The 25,033-nt window shown below is 39.5% G+C and overlaps 1 protein-coding gene across 1 annotated transcript; it reads left to right on the top strand.

Annotated features, from left to right (window-relative positions):
• Positions 1-17,070: 17,070 nt before the first annotated feature.
• Positions 17,071-18,063, top strand: noto (notochord homeobox). The gene is made up of 3 exons (XM_063908147.1): positions 17,071-17,455; positions 17,563-17,750; positions 17,866-18,063. The coding sequence occupies exons 1-3, from the start codon at positions 17,071-17,073 to the stop codon at positions 18,061-18,063; spliced, it is 771 nt and encodes a 256-aa protein (XP_063764217.1).
• The last annotated feature ends 6,970 nt before the right edge of the window (positions 18,064-25,033 follow it).

Below are 25,033 nucleotides of genomic sequence, written 5' to 3'. Positions count from 1 at the left end.
AAACTAAAATGTTCTCCAAATAAAATACTAAATGAACTTACTAATCACCTATGAAAGTGCAATTTAGGATTTAAAAGCAGCTGTATTTAAATACCAGACTATAGATAGATTTTAATACATCCTTTTATCTTTGCAAAACTAAGGTAAAGGACATTTTGATGTGTTCACATACCTAGCCGCCAAGCTCATATACCTCCCACACAAAGTGACTCAGACAAATCAGTATTTCACCAATGTAACCTACTCCCTTTTTGCACAAACAGCTCACACACTATTTTCCTTTTTAAAATCATGTAGAATGCCAAATATGTGTTTGCTGGTGAGGCAACAAGGCTGTATGTTACATCAGTGAAATACAAACTTGGCTGACGCTATGATTGTTTAGCTGTGAAAGACAGTATGGACATAAGGAGAAGCTGCATCAATCTCGTTTTATGTTATGTATTTTTAATACAATTTCTTACATAGGACTTTACTTCCTGTCAATATGTTGAGAAAGGTGTAACCCAATAGGCCTGTGTTTTATTGAAAGAAGAAAGTAGCCCACACAGCTTCTTCTAGTATTTGTTTTTAGTATCTTAAGCATGTGGCTATGATTTTATGAAAAAGGAATCTTGTGAATTTGTTGCATTTCAAATAGTTCAGTTTCTCTGTACTTGTGTAACAGATAATATATATGTTCTTTAATTGTTTCTGTGGTCCTTCATGTCTCAACTGAGAGACATGCATGTCTGCTGGATAAGGCCCTCATTTTATGCTGTGTGGCTCTTCAGGACTCCATTTTGAAAGCTTACATCACAAGCTTTCCTGAAACAAGGGACAAATGTTTCATGAAACATCTGAACGTAACTTGTTCAACCAGACTGCTGAGGCAACCCAACCAACAAAACCAGACAGATGTAACCAGTAAAGGATCTCAGTATATTCTGCCTCAGGTTTATGTGACGTTTGTGTTTGTGGTTCTTTAGCTTTTCTCTCAACTCTCTGTTTGATTTGGCTCAAATTCCCCCACCAGAAGTCCAGGTTTCTCCTGCACAGCCCTAGATGTATTTGCAATGCTGAATGTGCAGTTATGTGGAATTTACATTCTGATACCTTATCAGGCAGGCAGCACCCATTTTAGCACAACAACAGTGCTTTTAGTATTCCAACGAGAAGCACTTTCAGTATCATTTTAGCCAACCTGGTGTCAGCACGGGGGAGTGCTGACCTCTGGTCCATGGAAGAACCACTGTTCACTGGAATGGGCTTTGTTGGGATAAAGTATCTGTGAGATTTGCATCACGGATGTAAATTAAGTTTAATGAACTTCCCTGGAGAGGTAAGAGCTGAGGCCTGAGAATTCAGGCCCCCCACCCCAGATCTGAAAAGAAGAGACAAGCGGGGGGAGAGAGACGTGATTCTCCCTGAATAAAACCTCTGCAACCCTCCCAACACCTTCTGTTCCCACCAAACCTGCACCGACTCCCCACTGCCAACAATTTCCTCTTTACACATGCTCTCACCAACAGACACACGTAACAAGTCAAAACCATTGATGTAGAAAATCCATCAGGGCTACCATGAAATACAAAAGTACACAGCAATATTTACTCAGGTTTTGATTGCTGTTTCATACATTTACTAAATGACCACACTCCAGATCCTATGTCTCTTAATTCCCTCTCTTATTATTGTGCTTCCTGAGTTGCCTGCTTTCTCTGTCAATAAGTGTGCAGAGTCATTATTTTATTTTTTATAAAGACATTCTGGGCATAGAACATAGTTCACAGCAGACCGGAAAAGACTATTAGATTGCTCTTTAACTGTTTTCATAATCAAATAATACTTTCCTTCCTTTTTACAGCAGAAAGAATTAAACTATTTCACTATTCTCTGATTCCAGCCTTTGAAATGAGAGGATTTTTAGTCCCCTTCTTGTCATATATCATTTAAACTAAATCCTTTTGGGTATTGTCTGATAAAAAAATGCATTTGAAGATGTCAGGTTTGGCTCTGTAAAGTTTAGACAACCAGAATAACTTATAAACAAGAATCTAACATCTACCAACAAGATAGTATCACACACTATTCCTTTTTTAGACATCAGAGTTTGTGGATACCAGTATAGAGATAAAATGTCCTTTCTTTAAAACGAGGGAGACCACACTTCTTACTAATCAGCCCAAAAGATCTGCACACAGAAGGCAACAAAATAACGTTTGTAAATGCTGCTGTAGAAGTGCTTCATGGATAATTACTGCAGTGTTTTATTACTGAACACATTCTTATCTGTATTTATCTCAAACACACTCAAACACAGAGTGAGTGATTATCTGCTGGCAGGTAGTCGTGTTGGATTGTGGAAACCTGTAATTGGGAAATTCAAAATGCATTCTCCCTCACCGGCAGCCTCAAAACTCAACAACCTGAACCTTACTTACAGCAGTGAGAAAAGGGTGTTGCTACAAGGAAGGAAGGGTTATACGTGCGCGCACACACACACACACACACACACACACACACACACACACACACACACACACACACACACACACACACACACACACACACACACACACACACACACACACACACACACACACACACACACACACACCTTGAAAACTGCATTTCATGTACTTTTTCTGCCAGAAAACCTTTAAAAGAAGAAGTTCAGGGTCCTGATGGGAGGACGGTCAATGAGCGGTGGAGTGGACACTTACAGCTCATTTGCATTTGTCTTATTTGGAGATGTTTCAGCAGCCGCAGCATTAACATTGACACTAGTTCAAACAGGCCATTAACACAGACTCAGCTTCATCACAGAGCACCCTCACCATCATATAGACTGAGGAGACCTCCGGATGGCGTCGCACTCGAGCCATTAACATCGGAGAGAGCTTGCAACTTCATTCAACAGCATAATGATATGTTTCTCTCACAGCTATTTACGATGTGTTTTGCTAAAGAGCATGTTTCTGTGATCCTTAAATTCCAGACCAACAGCGGCTGACTGACTACCTTTCCTAGTAACACCCATGTGAGCTTTACACTAAATAAAAGTACAAACAAACCTTTTTTCTCACAACAAGGAAAGTTTGGCCAATAACAGTGGCATTATTTTAAGCCTTCTGACCCTTGTGAGTAAATAAATACCAATCTGTCAAGCACCTTTCAACCTCGACTAAAACTTCAAGATAGAGACCAGCCCTAATATCCAAAAAAACCCAATATAATAACAAATCAAAGTCAAAACTATGAAGTTTCAAGATATAGTTACAGTAAATGGTGGTGGTGTAGTGTGTATCCTATCCTAATCTATTAAAGCTTGTTATTCCTCTCTTCTCTTGGCTTTTTAGTTTAAACTGTATTTACAATTTGATTTTATAATGTGTTTCTTTTGGACTATGTAATTATGTATATTAGGTTTTTTGTAAAGACGTTTGAATGCCTTGACATGTGCTCTAAATAAACTTCCCTTGCCTTATTTTGTTTGGACTACTAGATTACGTTGTAATTTCATTTGAAATTCATATTTGATTTACATTTCTGTTTTTGGACAGATTTGGAAAATGTGATACATGCAGTTACTTGTTATGTGTTAAAACTTAGAGGTATAAGTATGAATTCTATATCTTTGTTTGTCTGTTGTCCCTCTGGTTTAGGTATTCTTTACTAAACTAAGCTAATCCCCTGCTGGCTGTAGCTTCACCTGAATAAATAGAGCAGTATCTATCTTCCAATCCAACATTTAAGGAGAATGTCTACTACCAAACTATTCCTTTAAGTACAATTTAAAACCTAAAAATTACTTTCCCAGTGTTTTCCCTGCTTTATCACAGGATTTACTGGTTTCCCACCAGCAGACTTCTCTGATTAGAGGCTTTTCAAGATAAGCATGTGTAAACTGAGGCTGTGCAGATATGTTGACAAAACAGTGTGTTTTGACAGTAAACCAAACGGGATAGAATCAGAATCAGAATACCTTTATTGGTCCCAAGGAGGGGAAATTTACATTGTTACAGCAAAAGTGAAAATAAAGACAAAAAGAAGTAAAACACTATTAGATAAAAGGGCATGCGCAAACAATATTAAATGAATTAATAAGGGGGGGACAAATGCAAAGCTTACAGCACAGAATGCAGCATAGGTTTTTCATCGAAATCAGATATGTTTGTGTGTATGGGTTAAGAATTAGACTGGTACAGAATAATGTTTTATTGATAAGTAAACTGAGAATTATAATTGATTGACAGGAAATACATTACTTGCTATAGCTGTTGTGAATCAACAATAAACCTTTGCATCTTGAAATTAGAATTAAATACAAGACGATGACAATGTAGGATAATTGTTCTAGCGCAAACTTCTGCATAATGGGCACTTCTGGTTTAGGTTCTTGAAGTAAATCTTGATACTTTATTACTTTTACTTGAATAAATAAAAAATACAAGACTTTTTCTTGTAACTGAGTATTTCCTCACTTTGGTATGACTTGAGAAACTCGAGTTAAAGATCTGAGCACTTCTTCCACCTCCCTACAGATGATAGTGTGTGGTGCGTTTGCATGGAGACGGTCAGTCATCCACTACCTCCCTGGTGTTCAGCCATACCATTGTTCCCTCTCATTGTCCCCACTGGTGTCAATGCAGACTCTCCCCTGGTTTAGGTCACCACTTACCACCCCCTCCTCACCTCCAGGCTCAGGTCGGGGAAGAAGGAGCAAACATCTGCCGGTGGAGGAGGCCCGCAGCCAACAGATGGACAACAACGCAGGGGGAGCGGGCTCCAGCCTCTGGCCAGGAATTCTGGAGGGAAAGGCAGACAAAAGATGAGGAGGGGACGAAGACGGGAGGCTGTGTGTGGGGGTCAAAGAGAGGAAAGAGGAGGAGGAGGTTTATAGAGTGCACTGACACATCCTGACAAGGCTTTTAAGTTGATTTTCATAAGATATGGGGATGATTTAGAGGCATATCAAAGTGCTGGAAAAAGAGTATCAAAAACTGTCAAAACCAAAAGTCTTATACTCTTCTTTTTTTTGTTGAAACTGAAAATATCTGAATAAATTATAAATATATATAATATTTATTATTGAAAATAAAAGCTTCACAGTATGTACAGTATGGCACTATTACAAATATATCTCTTGAGCCACGTCCCTTTTGAGGCAAATAGAAGCCAAGAAGTTTAGCCCTACTTCTAAAATCGATTCATAAAAATGAACTTAATTACTTTTCCTTTACGGTTTAGTTAGTACCCAGTGAAGTCTTTCCTCAAAATGTTTCCTATAGGCTCTCCGGTGTATTATCTGCTCCTGCTTTTTCACATTTTTGTACAAGGATAATTATAATTGTGCGACATGACATCCCATATTTTGAATGGAACAATGGTCTTGCAGGACGACCCCCAAACCCCCACCGAATGAATGCAGATTTTAAGCTCTGCAAACGGCTTCAGTGTTGTTTCATCTCTCTTCAGATGTACATGTGTAGGGGATCTCCGCCCCGCTCGCTCTGCCTCAAATTAACAAATGTGAGACAGGGGTTTGGGGAATTTGTGTTGAGCGGCCCGTTAAGTGTCCGTCTGCTGATTCCTGCCGCAGCAAACGGAGAAACACACACAGGCTCAGTGTGAGAATTTGTGTGTGAATACTCGGCAGTTTAGAGCCTTTAATTAGCTGATTGTAATCTATGCAGCCTGTGTGTGTCGGGGGCTCCAGCTCTGAGGGGTGATGCAACCTTACGCAAGATCACCTTCAACACACAGATACACAGTTTTAGGATTCAAGCCAAAATTGCCTTTAATTAACAGATTAATATCATATATATCTTTAACTTTATTGAGTTTTTATATCAAAATGATAGAACAATTTCCCAGTGACACATTATTTAACACCCCTATATAATTTTGCATTTATAAGCAACACACACTTTGCACTTGTTAAACCCTTTATAAGGTAATTAAAAGTGTAAATAATGACATTTTGAGTGTTAATGTATTTGTCAATCATCATAACTTTGTATATTATGAATGATTGATATTTTAACCACACTTTAACAAAGCTCATTTTGTATTTAAGCATACATGAGAGTAAATGCGTAACATGTGTGTTATAGGTTATCAGAGACAGGTTTTTAAATGGATCTGAGTCTCATTGTACCGACAAAGTCAAAGCTAATCTAATCTATAGTTTCCAGCTCATAAATCCGATTGGGAAGTCGGAAATGTTGAATACACCAAAGTTTTATGATAGAAATGTAGTATACGTGTGCCAAGCACATAGAAACTGCCGGATTCTAACTTGCATATGTTGAGCAATGTCCACAATTGGCATAATTGGTGTTAATTAGTATTCATTACCATTAGAGTGAATGTAGAAAATAGATAAATATTGGCTTGGCTCATTTGGACAGTTTTGGAGTGGTTTTGGGGGTTGTTGTGCATGCTGAATCCATTTCTAGTATCAAAAATGGCCGTTTTAACCAGATAATGCTAATATTTGTACTCTGTGGGCAGATTTTGATACATTTTGGGTCGAGTTGGAAGATTTTGGTGCTCTGGATCATTTGGATTGGACAGATTGCCTATTTATTTATTTACTTACTAAATTACTTGGTTGTCAAAAGTAGAGATAATCATTTTAATTGTTGAATGGTTGCAGCACTATTCATGGTAGTCAAAATCAGCCCGACAAGAGTACGAAAGTAGCCACTTTCTGGTTAAAACTACCATTTTTTATCCTGAAAATTCAGCTGGTCAATAACTGCCAGAACCACTCCAAAACGGTCAAAACCAGCCACGTCATTTTTAAACTGTTTACATTGGCTGTAATGCCATTCATCTTAAATAACGCAATGTATGCCAATTGGGCAAATTGCCCAACATATCCAAGTTAGCATTCAGCAGTTTCTATGTGCTGGGGACCCGTAGGATACATTTCTAACACAAAACTTTGGTATCAATCCCGGGTTCACTATGCTGACAACTAGAGAGTAATCATGATGCGGTTAAAGTGAAAATGTATAACTGAATTACGGTTTGATAAATCGTTCTATCATGACTTCACTTGCTTTAAAGTGCAAAAAACATCCTGCTGAAAGTGTTAACTGGAGTTTCAATAGAAGAAATTCAGTAAAAGAAATCAAGCATTTCATTTATTTTTCTTTCAACAATAAAGATAATTTGATTTATTATTATTTAATGGTTGAAGTTTAATGTCTGATACACAGACCGCAAGTAGTTTCCTCTATTGTATACCTGCTTGCTTTTCATATGTTAATGATCACTGTGTCTGATGAACTGAGAACAGTTTCATCCTGTGCAGAAGAAGTGAGACTTCCCCTTTGTCTGACTGCTAATAAGAGTGACGGGCACGCGTGTGTAAGTGTGTGTGCGTGTGTGTGTGTGAGAGTCTGTGTGAGTGTGTGTGTGTTACATACATTCTGAATATTTCATAGAGAGCAGTTGGCAGCAGTTGGTCCATCTGTCAGAGGCTGTGCCGGGGCCTCATTTGAGAAAAGGATCAGACAGAGAGTTATTAATCATGCATGAGGTCAGGGATTAAAAGTTAATAAATGCAACGAGTATCAAAGGTAACGGTATTAAATGCCCATAAGCTCAACAATTAGCAGCCTGTGAATATAACGTCCCAACTGACTGATTCTTTTTTAATACTGGATTAATAGGGTGGGATGTTCTTCCCTGCAGGGGTCAGACATCCTTCAGATGACATGGTTAACATATAATATGCAAAAGAGCCGCAGCGGAAAATGTAATGTCAGAGAAGAATATTTCCTCGGGGCATTAAGACGACACTCATTAAATGACCTCATCATTATATCTCACACAAACCCATGGCCTGAAATACTGCTGCTTTGGATGAAAGGGATAAAAGTCCTCAATCATTTCTGTATGCTGCCTTTAAACATAGCATTTTAGTTTTTCAATATGATCTGGTAAACCCTTTACAATTTGTTTATAAATTAACTCAAAATGAAAATCCTCACACTTATGTCCAATAGGAACACAAAAAAAAGGAAAGTTTCTCCCTAAATAAATTCCTAAAACCTACCTTGAAAATGGACATAACCTATTTTGGCCATTTATTTATTTCAAAAATCTACATGCCTACCATTACTTTATTTCCCTTCTGTAGTCATTCAGGTGACATGTGACAGCAGCCGCAGTGGAGAGGCTTGATGATGATAATTATTTACAGCATGGTGCCACCTGTTGGTTATTTCTGGGACTGCAGGTAGGTTTAAATAAAACATGGACTACAACTAACTCTGGACTACAAACATGGTGGTTAGCTCTGAAACTCATCCAGAGGATTCTTCAGGAATTATGCGGTTATTAAGATGAAGATGAAGATTCAACTTTATTGTCATTGCACAGAGTACAAGTACTAGGACAACGAAATGCGGTCTCTGCATTTGACCCATCCTAGTGTTAGGAGCAGTGGGCTGCCATTATGTACGGCGCCCGGGGAGCAGTGTAGGTAACCAGTGTCTTGCTCAGGGACACCACGGTGGCACTTGGTCTTTCGGGGACTTGAACTGGTGACCTTCCAGTTCCCAGACCAACCCCCTATGGACTTTGCCACCACCGCCCTTAAGTGATGATTGCGAGTTTGAAAAAAGCAAGAAGCTCATTACTGCATTGTCTTGGCTCAACAAAAAAAAGCTATATATATTTACTGTACTTATACAACATATAATGAAATAAAAAGAGTAGGCCTACATACATTTAAAAAGGTATTAGTTCTCAGAAGCAAGTAATGATTTATTATGCAACAAAGTGTCAAGCCTGTAAGTGTGCAAAACTACAGCAGACAACTATAAACTATATAGTATTATGCAGCCTTGGTTTAGCAAAAGCGTTGTTGTTTGGTACAATGTCCACATGGGAGCAGTGTTGCTCTGGGAAATCTCACGGATTTAGTGGTCATTTAAATGTGTTTGGATAAATTATACAATTACGTCCAAATAAACATGGTAAGATGAAGTGAATACGACCCATACAAGAAGTTTAAAGATGCTTTAAATTGAACATTTTGTTGAAGAGCAACTTTTTAAATGCAACAAATCAGACATTTTAAACTGTTAAATGATGATAGTGGAGCAACAAAAAAACCTGCAGGCTTTCCAGCACAGGAACATAACTTCATTAGTGGGCAATTACTATGTTTTTCTGCTCCATTTTTTGTTCATTATTAATACAATTATTAACTTTATTAACACATATTTGAGCACCTTTGAGTGAGACATGACAAAATGAACTGTTTTTCTAAAGTGCCTTTTTCTCTCACGCCCACCAGATGTCACCACAGATGTGCAGTGTGTTTGTGTGTGTGTGTGTGTGTGTGTGTGTGTGTGTGTGTGTGTGTGTGTGTGTGTGTGTGTGTGTGTGTGTGTGTGTGTGTGTGTGTGTGTGTGTGTGTGTGTGTGTGTGTGTGTGTGTGTGTGTGTGTGTGTGTGTGTGTGTGGTCTTGTTTGAAGTGTTCAGTGAGCTCTTGTAAACACACTAAATTAGCCACAATGACCTTCACTGGTTGCATAAGTGAAAGGACAGGAGGTGTAATGTGCCTTTAGGTGGGCTGTCATCATTGAGTCCATCACAGCCCACACTGTGAGCATATCTGTCTTTGTTTGGTGTTTCTCTATGGAGACGCTGCTTTGATCCACTGTTCAGCTCAATGTTACATGGACACACACAATGGACTACAACCAGAGGTGTGACAACTGTAAACCTACATCAATACAGAGAGGAGGGAACGCTGACACACAGGCCTCTATCTCTGCAGTCAAGCACAGGATGCAAGGAACGCTCACATTTAAAGAAAAGTCTCACAAATTAAATAAATGCATTCTGAATAGAAAACCATTAAAGGAACACTTTACGGGTTCAGTCCAAAAGTAGAAGATCAACTTGATTTATTTGAACACTAAATGTTTTTACATGTCAGTAAAGTGCAGTGATACAAACTGTAGTACATTTGTACTTGTATGTGACTTGTAATATCACCCATCAAATAGACAAATTAACAAAGTGTTTACGAAGGTCTGATATCTCATTCCTATTTGAGCTTTTTCCCCGAAACTATTAAACCACATCAATGAGCCACTTAGTTTCTTCATTATATGAACACACAATTCATCATTTTCGACCCAATCCCACGTTCACTTTACTGCTGCCCCAAAAACTCCCTAAAAACCCCATTAGTTCACCAGTGTAAAACGTCCCCAAGAAATGCATAATTACAGTACCCCGTTCTTAAAGGACATTATTCAGTAATATATAATTTAAATGAAACTTCAGGAAGAATGAATGGGCTCAGGGCTAAGAGACCAGAAATGGCATTTTCCATCTAACTTTTCTGTTATGTAAATTATATGTTTTATATTGTTACTCTTCCCTGCCTTAGAAGGACACTTGTATAATGTTATATACCAAGCATAGTGCAGACTGGGTTAGTCTGATCCTACGTTGAGGTCATATGTCACAACAAACACAGCTGAGGGCTCAGAAACTTTCTAGGATCATGTTCCAACAAGAAAAACTTCTTCAGGCCTCCATTGTCAATTCCAGGTGACCAGAACAAAGCTTCTAACGGATATGCATACCCAGGATATAAATTACTGATCAGTGCATGAATGTAATTGAAGGCAACCTTTTAACAGAAAGAATCCACCCCAAAAATTACCATTTGTATTCAACTTCTTACCCCATGTTCAATTTATTTCAAGAAGTCTTTCTTGAAATAAATCAGACAAGTCTTTACCCATAAAAACTGAAACGTGATGAGAAACATGTGGGTTGGAGAAAGTGAAAGTGTTAAACAGGTGCTAACACAGGTCTCTGCATTTACTCAAAACTAATACATTGTAAAGTAACTGTGTGTAATTGAGACAGCTACTCGGTACTTACATGAAGTATATGGTTGTTAATTGATTAATTGTTTAGGTTTAAAGTTATATTTTTAATTTAAAAAGCCAGTGTACATTTCCAAATAGGATTTGCCGCTCTCAGTTGTCTTTGGTTTCAGACGGTTTGTCAGGAAATAACAAAATAATGAGCGTGTGAAATTTGCTTTACAGGAACTGTGATGACATTTTTTAAACTTTGAATCGTTTTATAGACTAAAAATGTATGGATTACTCAGGAATTACCACTAGTGGACACACTACAGAAAATGCAGGAAGCAAAATCATTCTCCATTCCTGATTGGAAACAGCCATCATGCAGCAGGCTGAAGCTGAGAAGCCATGTTGAATATGCAGGTTTTGTGATCATTTTCCTATAAAAGGCCTGAGGAGGTGAATGTGGGGGGTTGAGGAAGTGTGGCGGTAATATAAGCAAACAGAGAATGTGAAGAGAGGAAATGGCCTGTCCTGATAATCACAGCCCAGGAGCAGCAGAGCAGCGCCGCTCTCTCCTTTCAATGCAGAGAGTCCTGCTAGCAGCGCTTTATGGAGAGGCCCGGACACCCACAGGAAGTGTAAACAGAGGTCAAGTGTTAAAGTCCAACCCGCCAATTCTCACCTCCATTAAAGAGAGCAGAGGGGAGGGGGGTCTCCCCAGAGCCCTCAAAGCACCTGGGAAGGGGCCCCTCTAAAACACTGCAGGGATTGGTTTCATAAAGTAGCTTTACAAACCAGCAAACATGTGAAATGTCTACAGGACATTTACATTTTATGCATTTATCGAGAAACCAACGGCAACTTCTGTTTTGACACAACACCTTGGAGGAACTGGGATCGGTTGACATTGAATTGCATTAAAATGTATAGATTTTAAGTTTAAAATGTTATAAAATTGTGCTTAGTTGCTTTCTTAACTGTTAAATCAAAATATGTAATCCACTCTCTTATATCTGTATGGTACGTAAGACACTTCAGCCAGCCCACCTGTCAACTGTTTGCATCTCTCCTCCTGTGCACCTTGCACTCTGGGCTTCACGCCACACAAAACAATTTCTGGTTGTTTAAATCATGCAAATTGAAAGTGTGAAATGCTTTTATTCTGGTTTGCTTGCATGATAGTGGTAAAACTATGAGCATTTTAATAGAACTTGGTGGAAGGAAATAACAGCAACATTTGGAAACTGTCTTTTTGCTTGGAAAAGGATTCAAACGTTTTCTGGTCAGTCTGATAAAGCGTTGCAGCTGTGTGTAGATGCTGTTCTCCTTCCCACTGTTGCTGCATTCAGGAACATGAACGTGTGCATTTACACAGTCTGAGTTTAGCGTGTAAGCATGCGCACACTTTCAACTTTTGAACAAATGTCATTTAAGGAATAAATCACCCTCAAAATTATTATTTGTATTTCAATTTCTCATCCTGTGTTGTCTTCTCTAGCATTGTGGCTGAAACCTTGTTTAATGCACTTTGAACGTGTCCGGACACGCAGAGAGACGCATAGACAAGTGTGCACGCTTGAGAGTGTGTTTTCAGTATAAAGCTGTAGCAAAGAAGCATGAGGGAAGCAGTTTGAAGTTTTCTGTAAGGTTAAACAGGATGATTATTGAATTGTTCAATATTAAAAAGCAGTTTAGTCTCCTTATGTTCACGATATTGGTGCGTCCCATAACAAAATGACACATTTACAAAAAATGAACACCTATTTCAGTTCATTCTTACAGCATAAACGCTACTTTTTCTGCAGGTTTCCCCTCTGCTCAGTGGTGTAGTGGCCTGTATGGAGTGTCAGACAGATCCAATACACACATCCTCCATTCCCAGGACAGGACCGTCCTGTCAGTAAACAGATACCGTTCAGGGAGAAAGTTAATCCCTCATTAAGTTGGTAATGACATGGACGGTCATTTCTCTGAATGGATGTCTTAAATGGCCACCATTAGCCCGTAGGAGAGCAGCTCGTACAGTAGCCCTTCACAGTGCTGGTGTCAATGCTAATGCTAATGCTAATGCTTGCTTAGCAGGAGAACCAAGCTGCAGGGACTGGAGGTCCTCCCTTCTGCCACACGTGTAAATGAAAAACACACACACTCTGCATAGTGACACTGCAAAGAGAGGCCGCATCAACGCTGGAATTAGTCAGTTAATTTCACATTTTAAGCATTTAGCTGATGGTGTTAATGTAATGACTGATAAAGAGATACACGTTCTCACTATTATCACTACTTCTGTCCTTGCACTGTTCGTGGCACTTGGTGTTAATACAGTTGGAATTGTTACTTTGCAAACTACTTTTGTAGTTTGAGTATAAAATATGGACTTCACTGTTCTGCACTTTTATGCCTTTAGTTTAAAATATTCAAGTTCTAGGTGTTTGCTTAGTAAACTATAGTAGAATATAGATTAAGGATGCAAGCCTCATTAAAATATTGTTGTTTAAAGTTGGGCTTTTGCAAACGGGTGTGCATGTTTTTTGTTGTGCCCCATTGATGTGCAATGGCTACCCAGACAGAAGGATGGATGTTGAGTACTCAAGATGAGGTTAAATGAACCTTGAACCTAAATTGAACAATCACTAGAGTTGTTAGAATGCCTTTTTTTCTTTTGCCACATTACTCACCTTCAATTTCTCAGCAACTTTACCACTTCAATAGCAAAACATGAATGAAGTGGTAGAATTATCTAAAGAAATAGATGGTGTGTTTCTCCAGCAGCTTCAGAGCAGGTGTTTTGGTAGTAACTTCACATCACATCTTTCTCCTCTTGCTGCTGACAAAAGACACTACCTATGTCTATCCGCTCCCAGCAGAGCCAGGATGTGTATTAGAGCCAGACAGAGCATACCTGGCCTTTTACTGCACTCCCATTCATAGTCAAGGTGAGGGCCAAGGCCCAGCAGGCCCCTGTAATGAGCCCTCAGCCCCAGCAGCAAGGTGCCAGAGGCAGGCGGCCCTGGATCGTCCTGTGAATGGCTTCATAAAGTCATTAGCAATGGATGTGCGTGGACAGGAAAGGCCCAGATTACAGTGGCTGTTAAATGTATCGGGCAGGTGAGAAAAGGATCCCCTTTCACCTCAATAATAATAATGATGACAGTGTTTCTCCATGCTTTTGTTTCATTCAATCATGTGTGAACTGAGCTGGAAGGTGAAACCGAACAGAGCGGCAGAGTTTCTCCTTTCTGTCATCTTGATTTCTGTCGGATCCAACTAATCTGTCATGCATCATATATTTATCGTTTTTCAGGGGATCATGACTTCGATCTTTAAATCTCACAATATGTTGCTCACATTTGTTTGCACTTTGCGATATATAACAGTAGAAGGTTTAACCTCATTCTTTGCATGAACACATTTCTTTTACACACAACCAAAAAATGCATATTTCTTGGGAAACTTTTGCCAATTTTGCCAGGGAAATATTGCATTACATTAACAGACATGTGTAGTCTCTTGTTAAAGTAGAAGGTTAAGCGTAATGGTTGTCTCAACAGTCATTAAAAGACACCTTTCAGAGCGTATGAGAGTTGGGTTTTATTGTGAGCAACAGTACAGCCGTCATGGCACTTCTAAATTAAACTAAGTTGTTTTTATGCAAATGTTTAAGTAAAGCTAAACATATGTGGTCTTAAGAAAACACAGTATTCAAGCGTTTGTTACCAACAGCCAACCATCTAATATATATGTTTTTCTCATTTACTGAAGGACTTCATCATTTTTGTTTTAAAGGTGAGAATTGGAAGGTGGAAATAATTGCATGTAAAATGTTTAAAAGTGTCTCCTGTCATTCACCATTTCCAAAAGAAAAAAAAACTCAGTCCTTAAAAGTTGAGACAAAATGAGCAGCCGGTTTGCATTGTGCCACCAACAGCACATTCTGAATGAATGAGAGCTGATGAGGAGTTTCAAGCTTGTGCTGAGAGCCTCATTTGTGAAGGATGGCCCATAGAGCTATTAGAGAGCAGCCCTTCAGCTTCTTTCTCCTCTCAGGCCATGACTATGAAAAGAACATTCTCTGGGACAAAGGTGCGTGTATTCCTTGTCTGGCTCCAATACACAAGAGGACATGTTGCCTTCACTGCAGCATCACTGCAGGACAGAGGTTCACTGCTGATGTCAGAGAGGGATGTGTAGAGAATATTGGAGAAGCACCTGGCTGCAAATCACAATTCATTTTGCCTCTTAACGTGACAATTACAGATGCAACAAATGATCAAGTTCCTTAGGGATGACTTGTTTAGCCAATAAAATGTCCAGAAAAAAGTAAAACAATGTCAATAGGTTCCCCAAAGAAAGGTGATACTTTCCTATGTGTTGTCTTATCTTTCCAACTTAAAACCAAGAGATATTCCTTTGGCTCCCATAATAAATGCATTTTTCCAAATCAGATTGTGTGCCCTTTTCTAGAAGAATAAATAATTATCAAAATAGTTCAATTGTTTTGTATATATATTAAAAAAATGACTCATATTTTTACTCTGCAACAGGTACAGAGAACTGTATTTAATATGACATATTCAATCTGAAAAGCGTTTTCTTTTCAAATGAAAGGATATTTCCACTTGTTCTGATTATTTTATCGTATTTCCTAAATAGATTAAACCTTTTTTTTTAAAACCTTTTTTATTAAGCTGATTCTGAGAAACATCTGAAACCGTTTGATGCAAATTGGATCTTTTATGTCGAATAAAGACTTAATGAACCAATTTTGAATGAAGTGATTTGGGTTTCTGCAGTGCACGGGAGCACACAGGGGTCGGTCATATGGGTGGGTGGTCCGCGCGGAGAGGCATCAGAAGAAGCGTCCTTATTGTTCAGGCCAGGTCGAGAAAGTCTGTGTTTGCTCTCTTCATTAGACATTCTAGTGTCAGTGAAACAGAATAAATAAAACGCTGCGAGGTCAAAGGGAAGCAGCGGCTCGCATCGGTGTTTAAATGTGTTTTAACAGTTACTTAAGGCTGCGGAGAAACCCTCTGCCACCTTCAAATGATGGAAATGAGCCGGGAAAGTTTGCAGAGCTGGCAATAATCCAAGTTGAAAGAGAGGAAGCCTTTGTGCTAAGGCAGTGTAAGAAAGCAAATCACTGCCTTCAAAGAAAGCGCTTCATCTTCAAACCTTTAATGAGAAACCGATAAAACAAAGCACATTGTGGATAGACAGTTTCCGGTGCAAAATATATCAGAAGGTCTCTTTGTATTTACGATTTGACTTTCTTTAATCCACAAGATAATTTGTGATTAAACGAAATAAATTAAACCACCCTGCTTAGAATTAAGGATTCAAACCAATTTGGATTGTTTTAGGATTTAACAGAAGCCTTTCCTAGTCTGACATTGAACGGATGGGATGGATCAACCTGTGGATTAACGCAGTGTCTGAGATTAGCTGAGTGCAGTTGGGTAAAACCAGCAGCACCACTCTGTCACCACACCCGACCTGCCGAATTTGACGCCTCAATTACGCAAAGGCACTTTTCCAATTTTAACAGCAACACCGCTGCTGTTAGAAAGCACACTCTGGAAATAGAGTGCATTCATTTTATACAGGAAAAAGATCATGGACTGTTTACATACAGGAGTGATTCTTGATTTACAGCTACTTGTGATAAACGCAAATTAAAGTCTTGAATATTCCTAAATTTAAGGGGTTGGAAAAAAAGTTTGGAAGATTAAAATATGCAACAGTAGATTCTCTGTAAAGTCAACCTCCAATCGACTTGTTACGCTGCTTAAAGCATCTGTGGGCCAGCCGGGACTTAAAAGGCTTCAAATAAGATGATTTGGTAACATCAAGGCTTTCCCAGCGGTAATGATTACATTTGGATTTAAGATCCATGCAAGAATTTGTAGCCCAGTAAATCTCCTGAGGTCCCTGCCCCCAGCACTCTTCAAAAGCCTTGTCATTCAAAGGGTTAGGATGTTTGACAATCCCAGCTTGTACTACTCCACCAATTAATTGGATACGTTGTCGGGATGTTCGTTTCTCTCATCTGCTACTTAGAAAGACAAAGGACCGATGGGGGGCTGTTGACACCTCTGTGTCCGGCCGGAGTATAAATGAGGGGTCTCCGCGGAGAAGCAGCATTCACTCTCCTGCTTCACCCGGAGCAACATCACCTACTGCCAAGAGCTTCGAGATTTTTCTACTTTTTTCTTAAACATCTGACAGAATGCAGGTGCCGAACAGACCAATGGGAGTTTATGGATACCCTATGCGTAATTACGCACCAGCATCGCTGTACCCGCAGTACCAAGGGAACCAGTGCGCATCGATAACGAAGCCTCAGAGTGGGAAATCGTTCACTATCGATGCTTTGCTCGCCAAGCCGGAGGACACCAGCCACTGCAGGGCTAGCCCCACTCAGTGCGGAGAGAAATATCAACCAGCGGTTCTGCCCTTTAATGGACACGTAGGCTTACCGATGGCAGCAGCAGCTTACGGTTACTCTCCCAACATGTTGCACTCAGCGCTCCAGTCACAGCCCGGATATTCAGTATACTGCTGCCCACCTTTCACCTACCAGTCATCGTGTCGGGGAGCATTTTACGCACAAGGTAAACAAGAGTGTTTTGTATTTATAACTATGACTATCTAAACATTGTTGTTATTTAGACTTCTTCAATGGGACAGTATGATTAAATGGGTCTTCTCTTCTTTGCAGCTTCTATGTCCAAAGTGAACACAGGGCTTCACTCGTTCAAAACCAAAGGTGGGAAGTCGAAACGCATGCGCACCAGCTTCACTAGCGAGCAGCTCTCCCGGCTGGAGAAGGAGTTTGCCCGGCAGCAGTACATGGTCGGATCCGAGAGGTTCCTCCTTGCTTCCGCTCTACAGCTCACAGAAGCTCAGGTGAGAAAAAATAGACTGACAAATCTAAATGTAGGGGTTTAAAATATAGCCTCAAACTCATACTTCCAAACGTTTCTAGCATATTTCTAAAATGGATGTTTTTTCCTGTCTCCAGGTCAAAGTGTGGTTCCAGAACAGACGCATCAAGTGGCGCAAACAGAGTCTGGAGCAGCAGCAGGCAAAGCTGGCCAAACTGGGTCTGGCAGCTCCGCCCAAAAGCCCCGGGTCTCAGGGCCACGGAGATGAAGGAGATGAGGATGAGGAGTTCTCCGACCTGGACGTGGTGTCTGATGACTCCACTGACCACTGCTGACCGAACAACACTGGACTATATGAGATGAAGACTTTTGTACATACTGCTGAGAAAGGAGGCCTGTGTCTCCTACTATGAATATTTATTAGATGTATAGTTATATATTTAATTGTCTTGCTCTTTGATAAGTTCACTTGAAATGTATTTGTACATTTAAATGACATTTTTCAGAAATATATTTTATGACATAAATCAAAACCTTGTCCGGTTCATTCCTTCTTATTTAGCCAAATATTTCACACATGGGGATTTGCTATGCCGCAAACTTCTCAATCCTCATTTAGTATTTGCAAGTGCATCATAGCTGAACTGAAAACTATTAACACACGTATTTCTAAACCGAGGTTTATGACCGTTTTCTGTGACATTTTACACCGTCTATTTGTTAGACAAATTTAACCAAAACAGGATGACAATTTATTTTGCTACTGCCAAATAAAATGAGAGCAAATAACATAAATTAAGTCCTAATGAGACCCAAGGTTTTTCTAAATGTTCACTTGGATTGTGACTCATTTAGTCTTGATAGCCTAATTTCGTGCATTTACATTTCAAGCACTGTTAGAATAACATTATAAACCTTTTTTAAATTAGAAAAGATAAACAGGTCTGTATCAACATCAAAGGAACTTATTGAGTTCTATCCAAAGCTACGTAAGAAAAAAGAGGAAACCTCCAAGTTACTCCTCCTGCAAAAATGTTGAAAAAACCTCCTTATCAGATGCTTTTCTCTTTGTGAGATTCAAAACACATAGACAATGCTTATACCTTACTATAGGAAGAGCTGGATGATGAACATGTTTGGTGAAATGAAGACTCCTGCACACTTTTCCCTAAATAATGATGTTTCTGTACACAGAGCCTTAGCTTAAATCCTCACCTGGACCAGTCGGGTCCCGCTATAGAGTGACATCACTAAATCAATATAATGGCTTTATTAGCCTCAAATCACCTCGTGAGCAAATGTTTAAAAAAAGATTTCATTGGACCTTTAGTGTTCCCTATACCAAAAGAGCACCAACATCAAAGTTTCATTAGCAATTTCAAGAGGAGAAAAATGGGGTTATTTTGACACTTTTTTTTATCTGAGAGAAAACCTCCTCCCTAATGTATCCCAATACAACCATCCCCATGCCCTTTGACCTCTCCTTATTGCTCCTCTCACCTCCCCCCCGCGCCCGGAGGTAAGATGGCAGAGACATGGCGAGACATTTCCTCCCTGGTTTGATCCAAGTTAAAATCTGGGGATGGACTCAGGTTCCCCTCTGCTTTAAGCTAAGCAAATAAATAACCAGCTCTGGGATTAGTTGTGGATATGTGTAACCCGGGGTGGTAGGGGTCAGTCTGTCTCGGGGCAGGAGAGAGCTGCGTCTCACTGTCTAATCTGTTTAAACGGTCACTACGCCTGTTCTCACACACATGCCTACCCCCCCCTCGGCAGGTGTCCTGTCTCTGCTCTATAGAAACTCCACGTCTTTGCTTCCAGGTGGAAAGGGAGTCCCGCTGTGTGCCGAAGCCTGCCTGGCAGACATGAGGGATGAAACACGAGGGAAGACAGCGTGCAGAAAGGATTGGGATGCAGCAAATGAGTCCATCAGAGCAGCTAATTGGGGAGGTGAAGCTGAAAGACCTGTCCTGTGGATAACTCCAGCAAATTAAACAAAGACATCCAACAGGGAACACATACTGGTTTCCAACACTTTTAATCCCTAAATTATGTTAACAGGTTATTAAATTCAAAACGTGTGAATACTTATACAACAGGCTGCTATTTCACTTACAGGTGATTCAGATACGGAAGAGGAACCGGGCCAAATGTCCCAAAAACCTTTGAGATCTGAAGAAAAAAAGATTCTGTGGAAAAAGAACAGAATTGAACAAAACATTTTAAACTTTTGATCAGATGCCAAAAAGAATTTCACATGTGGCCCTTATCCTCTTATGTAGAAATGGTTGTGAACATTTGACATCTAGGGGCCCTGTTTTCAATATGTAAACGCTTCAAAGACACATATAACCCCAGCACACCCTGGATGTTTGCAGCAGAGGAGCTTTAAGAGGTCTGGTAACAGTATCAAAGAGAGAAGTTTAATAAACAGTAACAGGGCTGATCTCTTTCTCTGGTCCGCAGCCCCCCCGCCTCTCCTGGTGTCTCTGCTCGATGTGATTAGAGCAGAATTTGTGTAAAAACCCCAGAGAGCCGTTTCTGATGTGATCAGCCGGGAATCAGAGCTCCCCCTCCCCTCCGCTCTCCACAGCCCAACGTAATCCCATTGAGGGAAAGAAAGAAGCAGTCAGAGGCCTGGGAAAACCTGGAGAGTCCTGGGGAGGTGGGGGGAGGAGAGCGGGGGTCACCGGGGCTCATCGTCCCAATTAGCACAGGGCACCTTAACGGCTGGAAACATGCCGGCGCTGCCTGGGCTTCTTAAGACTCTCTGCAGGCTCTGATGCTCCTTATGAAAAGAAACTGTCACATCTTCATTGCCTCCTGACTTGTTGCTCTTATTCCCTTTGCAACTGTTTGTCTTAGGTTTATCCACACTGCGTTATCAGAATATATTACGTCGTTATAGCCTCTACTGTATCTTCTCAAGCTGAAACAGTTAGTTCAGGGGATGAAATTTGATCTGCAATATTTTGAGGTTTTTCGTTTAAAAGGAGTTTTTCCAAGAGCTTGCTCATGGTGGGTCTGGGTGGATCTCCTCACATGATATTATTCTATAAGATAACTTTTGTTTATTTAATTTGAATATATATCTTTATACAATAGTGATTTTAAAACAAAGAAGAGTCTGTTGGTTGAGCAAAAAAAGCTACGTTGAAAACATCACCTTGGGCTGGCTCTGGGACATTACTAACTATTAAAACTATAATTATCAGTCCAGCTTAATGAATCCATCTACCAAACTCACATGAAATGATAACAGACAAAACAGAGTCTTAATATCACCATCCTAAAACATTTCTCCGCCCTGAATTTAAATACCCTTGGTCACATGACTCAGCTCGGGAGTTAGGTGTGAAAGTTCTCATGGAGAGCAATAACCTGCAGCTCCAATAGCAGAGTGCACTTCATTTGAATTAGGGTAGCTCGACTGTAAAAAATATATATATATCCTCCTTTGCATTTTATTTGCAAAGGCGAGGGGCCCTTCTACTCCATCTAATAGTCATTAGCTTTCATTACAAGCGTTTGAAGTAGAAGCTGTCCTTTGTCTCGTGGTGAAAGGGCCGCATTTGAGGCGCACAATGACTTCTGACACACACGGGCACTGACAACAGGAGCTCCTCATCCTCCCGATGTGTGGAAGACTGGCTGCTTTCTCTCAGGAAATAGCAGTTCCTGTGCGGCGATAGAGAACACCGTGAAGACAAGTGAAAGAGCGGAATTGAAAGAAGGATCCGCTGGATTTATTAATGCCTATGTATCCAACGTATGCTATTTACGCACAACATAGCAGCAGCAACATGCAGGATAAAGAGGAAAATCGACTTTTAGATACGGAATACATGGATAAAGCTAATTAAAAAAGCGATACATGCTTTTGTCTGGATATGAACACGTGTTTTTTCTCTCTCCTGGCAGGTTTGAGAGTGTCTTGTTTGTTTATGCTGTGCAGCAGGGCAGCCCGGTACAGGTGGCTAAACGACCGCACTTCTCGTGCAGGTGGCACAAACGCAGCGACGTGCTACTTTTCCCATCTCGTTATAATGGGGTGAAATTTTTCAAGTATTTAAGTGGGGCAGATTAGCTGAACACACAACGCTAATGTGAAACAAAATGGCCAATTAGTTTATTAATGAACGCAGGAGGTGAGAATGGAAACTTTGGCTGGTCTCTGACGCTTTTATCTACATCCTCCAAATCACCAGGAAGAGGAAGAGCGAATCATTATCTACGAGTCAATTTATTTTTCAATGATGTCTCATATATTAAAGATATGTCTAAAGTTGATCCTATCACACAATGAAGGAGGGAATTGAATGTGGAGAATTGTTGAATACAATTCGAGATTCAACGTTTAGGTATCACTTAAATTAATGTGGATAGTTTGGTTTATTAACACCTCCCTTTACTTTGTAGAATATGTGGCTTTTTTATTTCTTATTTTTTCTGGAGAGCTTAATTTCTTTCTTTGGTTACGTTGAATAATTTAACATTGACATGAAGATAATGATATGTATTGTATTTTTTTATTTTTATGAATGAACGATTTCCCTATGTTGAGTTCACATGGGTTCATTACAACATGTAAGACAAAAAACGTTTAACCTCTAAGGTTTGTACTTTTGTCTAATCAGGGACATATAACTTTTCAACTGAAACAACAACGGGTTGGGCCTTCTGGGAACTGAAAACCTGCTTAGGTCCCAGGCTCCAGTTGACCTCTCGAGGAAATCTTACGTTTCACAAACCTGCTCCGACTCCTTTTAACCACTGGATGGAAGCATTGCTCTAAGAACAACACCACCGTGAATCAGGAGACTGAGGAGAGAGAACCTCATTGGAGGTATGATGCTAGACATGATGATTTTATTTTCTACAAAACGTTTATTTGATTGTTAGTTATCAAATACCTTGCTACAGGCCTCCATCATTGGGAATACAAGATAAACATTTTGCATAGTCACGTTTTAAGATCCTTTGGTATATTTCGTTTTAGCATTTTCTTTTCCATAATACATTTTAAACATTGTTTTAATATGTCTGTGGTAAAACCGTCATACAGTACAGTAAATGGTTAAAACTCACTCGTACTAAAGTTATACTATTTATTCATTTTTCAAGGCAAGTCTCTGCAAAAGTCACATTTTTTTCAAACCCGTATCCTGTGCAGGCCACTAGAGGGCAGCACTTGTTAAATTGAGCCATCTGTCTTCTCTGCGTCTTTGTTCCTCTATTACCATGACCCCCCCCCAAAAAATACATCCTGGATATTTGAGACAGTTAACAAGTAGAATATCTTTGAACAATTATGATTTTTCATGCGAAAATGTTTGGACAATGTTATTATTGAAAATGTATATTTATGAGAGTAAACTTTTAAAGATGTACAGAAGACACTTTCTACAGTAAGTGTTCGGTCCTTTGAGTTTAAATGGAGGCCATTTGTAACGCTTTATAATTCCTTAAATTGTTAAAAAAGAAAAGCCAGCAGAACTCTGACTTTATTTTAGTTTAGTGTAGTATTGTGACTGGATCATACTGGTGAAATGAATTTACTTTTTCATAATTTACAACCACATCATTTGGTGGAATCAGTCTGTTTAATATTTCTCTGTAGATTTCTTCCCAAGATAATACACGTTTATGGGAAAACATGCAAAAGCTAAGATGAAATAACACTTGAGAAATAGTTATTTAAATGCTTATAAATCTGTCAGGTATAAATAGTGGCACTATGAAGCACTGCACGTCTCTCTTTATACTCTATATTTTAGTTTACTTAAATGGACAATGCATTACATGGTATAACCACATAGGACATTATGTCATTGACATGAAGGATATTCAGCTCTCAACTCGCGTTACTGTCACACGCGCAGTTAAATATCTTTGGGATATTAAACTAGAGGAATTTCACTAATAACCTATAAAAGTATTTCCACTGAAGGTTGACGCACTGCTCAGTTTCCTCTCTTTGCTCAAGACTCTCCCCCGGACCCTGGGGGTAAAATAAACAGTAGGTACGGAACAAAGGTAGACTGCTCTGGTTTGTTTTTGTTAATGCAGAGCGATTTGGACATCTATTAACCAGCAGCGATCAGGGTCAGTGCGTAAAGGCGCGCAGGGTTTCTCATTAAACGCAACCGGCTCTTTCAGCCCACAAGTTCCTGCAGTTGCACAAAGAAGGTTTCAATACGACATTTTGTTTTAAGTAGTAGTTATGTGACCTTTATATTTCTCCCGTAAGCTTACAACGAAACATAATACGTCTAAACGGAAAATGTAGATTAAAGCAATATATCGGACGCAAAATAACTAATAAACATAAAACTGCTATTGTTTTGGTATGTACATAAATTCGGCAATCTTAATCAGCAAAACATTGGTTGAAAAAAGGACTTTAATACGATTAAAACAGGTTGTTACACACCTGGCTAGTGGAGTCATGCAGGTAAGGAAATATATTTCCAGTAAAACTGTATCAAAGAGTTCAGGCCTCACCCAGTAAATAAATAAAGATTTGAATATGAAACACACACAAAATTCACTGGGGGATAAAATGTTGGAGCTTTTTGGAGACAGACCCAGTCACCTGCTTCCGTCTTTAGGAGCCTTTAGCTCTAAAAGCCCAATCAACCACTTGTTTTACCTCATAATTTCCATCGGTAATGATTTTCTAATGCAACCTCCAAGCAAACGAGTGTATTAGGAAGAGAATTATTAACTTGGTTAGTGCACCATGAAGCGGATCGTGAGGGAGAACTAAGGAAGCCGGTGAGCTGCAAACACAATTACAGGCTGCCTCTCACAGTGAGCTCATGCTGATTGTTCTCAGAGGACCAACTGGGCGTCTTTTTTGGGTGTTATTCTCCCTTAAAACCCCAAAACATCGAAAACTCTTTCTGTATTATCTCATGAACGCAGTATCTCCAGGCATCATTGTTGGTATTTTAATAACATGTGAAAACATAAAATAATCAGAACCAAAATAATGTGTTCTGATTTAATGCGTCAGTTTAACACCTTGCTGCATTACCCACAAAGAACCACAACATCATCAACTAAAAGGACGTATCAATTCATTAAATAAATAAACATATATTATTCTAGAACATTATTATTTTAATTATTTTGTTGCATTAAAAAACGTATTTATTAGGAAGGCGGAAAGTTTACCTTGAAATAGAGCACATTTAGTTCAACGTGAAGCCTAATGAGGAAAACTATTTAGAAATATCGAATGAAAAATGTCAACAAAAGGCAGTAAATTGTGCTTTTTGCTGGGACTTTGCAATCAAATCA

This window comes from Eleginops maclovinus, chromosome 19, assembly GCF_036324505.1.
Source record: "Eleginops maclovinus isolate JMC-PN-2008 ecotype Puerto Natales chromosome 19, JC_Emac_rtc_rv5, whole genome shotgun sequence".
Classification (NCBI taxonomy): domain Eukaryota; kingdom Metazoa; phylum Chordata; class Actinopteri; order Perciformes; family Eleginopidae; genus Eleginops; species Eleginops maclovinus.
This window is presented reverse-complemented; position numbering and strand designations above follow the sequence as displayed.

Excerpts from the sequence above, each read along its gene's own strand:
- noto (XM_063908147.1), top strand. The coding sequence starts at position 17,071 with ATGCAGGTGCCGAACAGACCAATGGGAGTTTATGGATACCCTATGCGT. Across the intron at positions 17,456-17,562 it reads GGGAGCATTTTACGCACAAG|CTTCTATGTCCAAAGTGAAC; the intron begins GTAAACAAGAGT and ends TCTTCTTTGCAG. Across the intron at positions 17,751-17,865 it reads TACAGCTCACAGAAGCTCAG|GTCAAAGTGTGGTTCCAGAA; the intron begins GTGAGAAAAAAT and ends TCCTGTCTCCAG.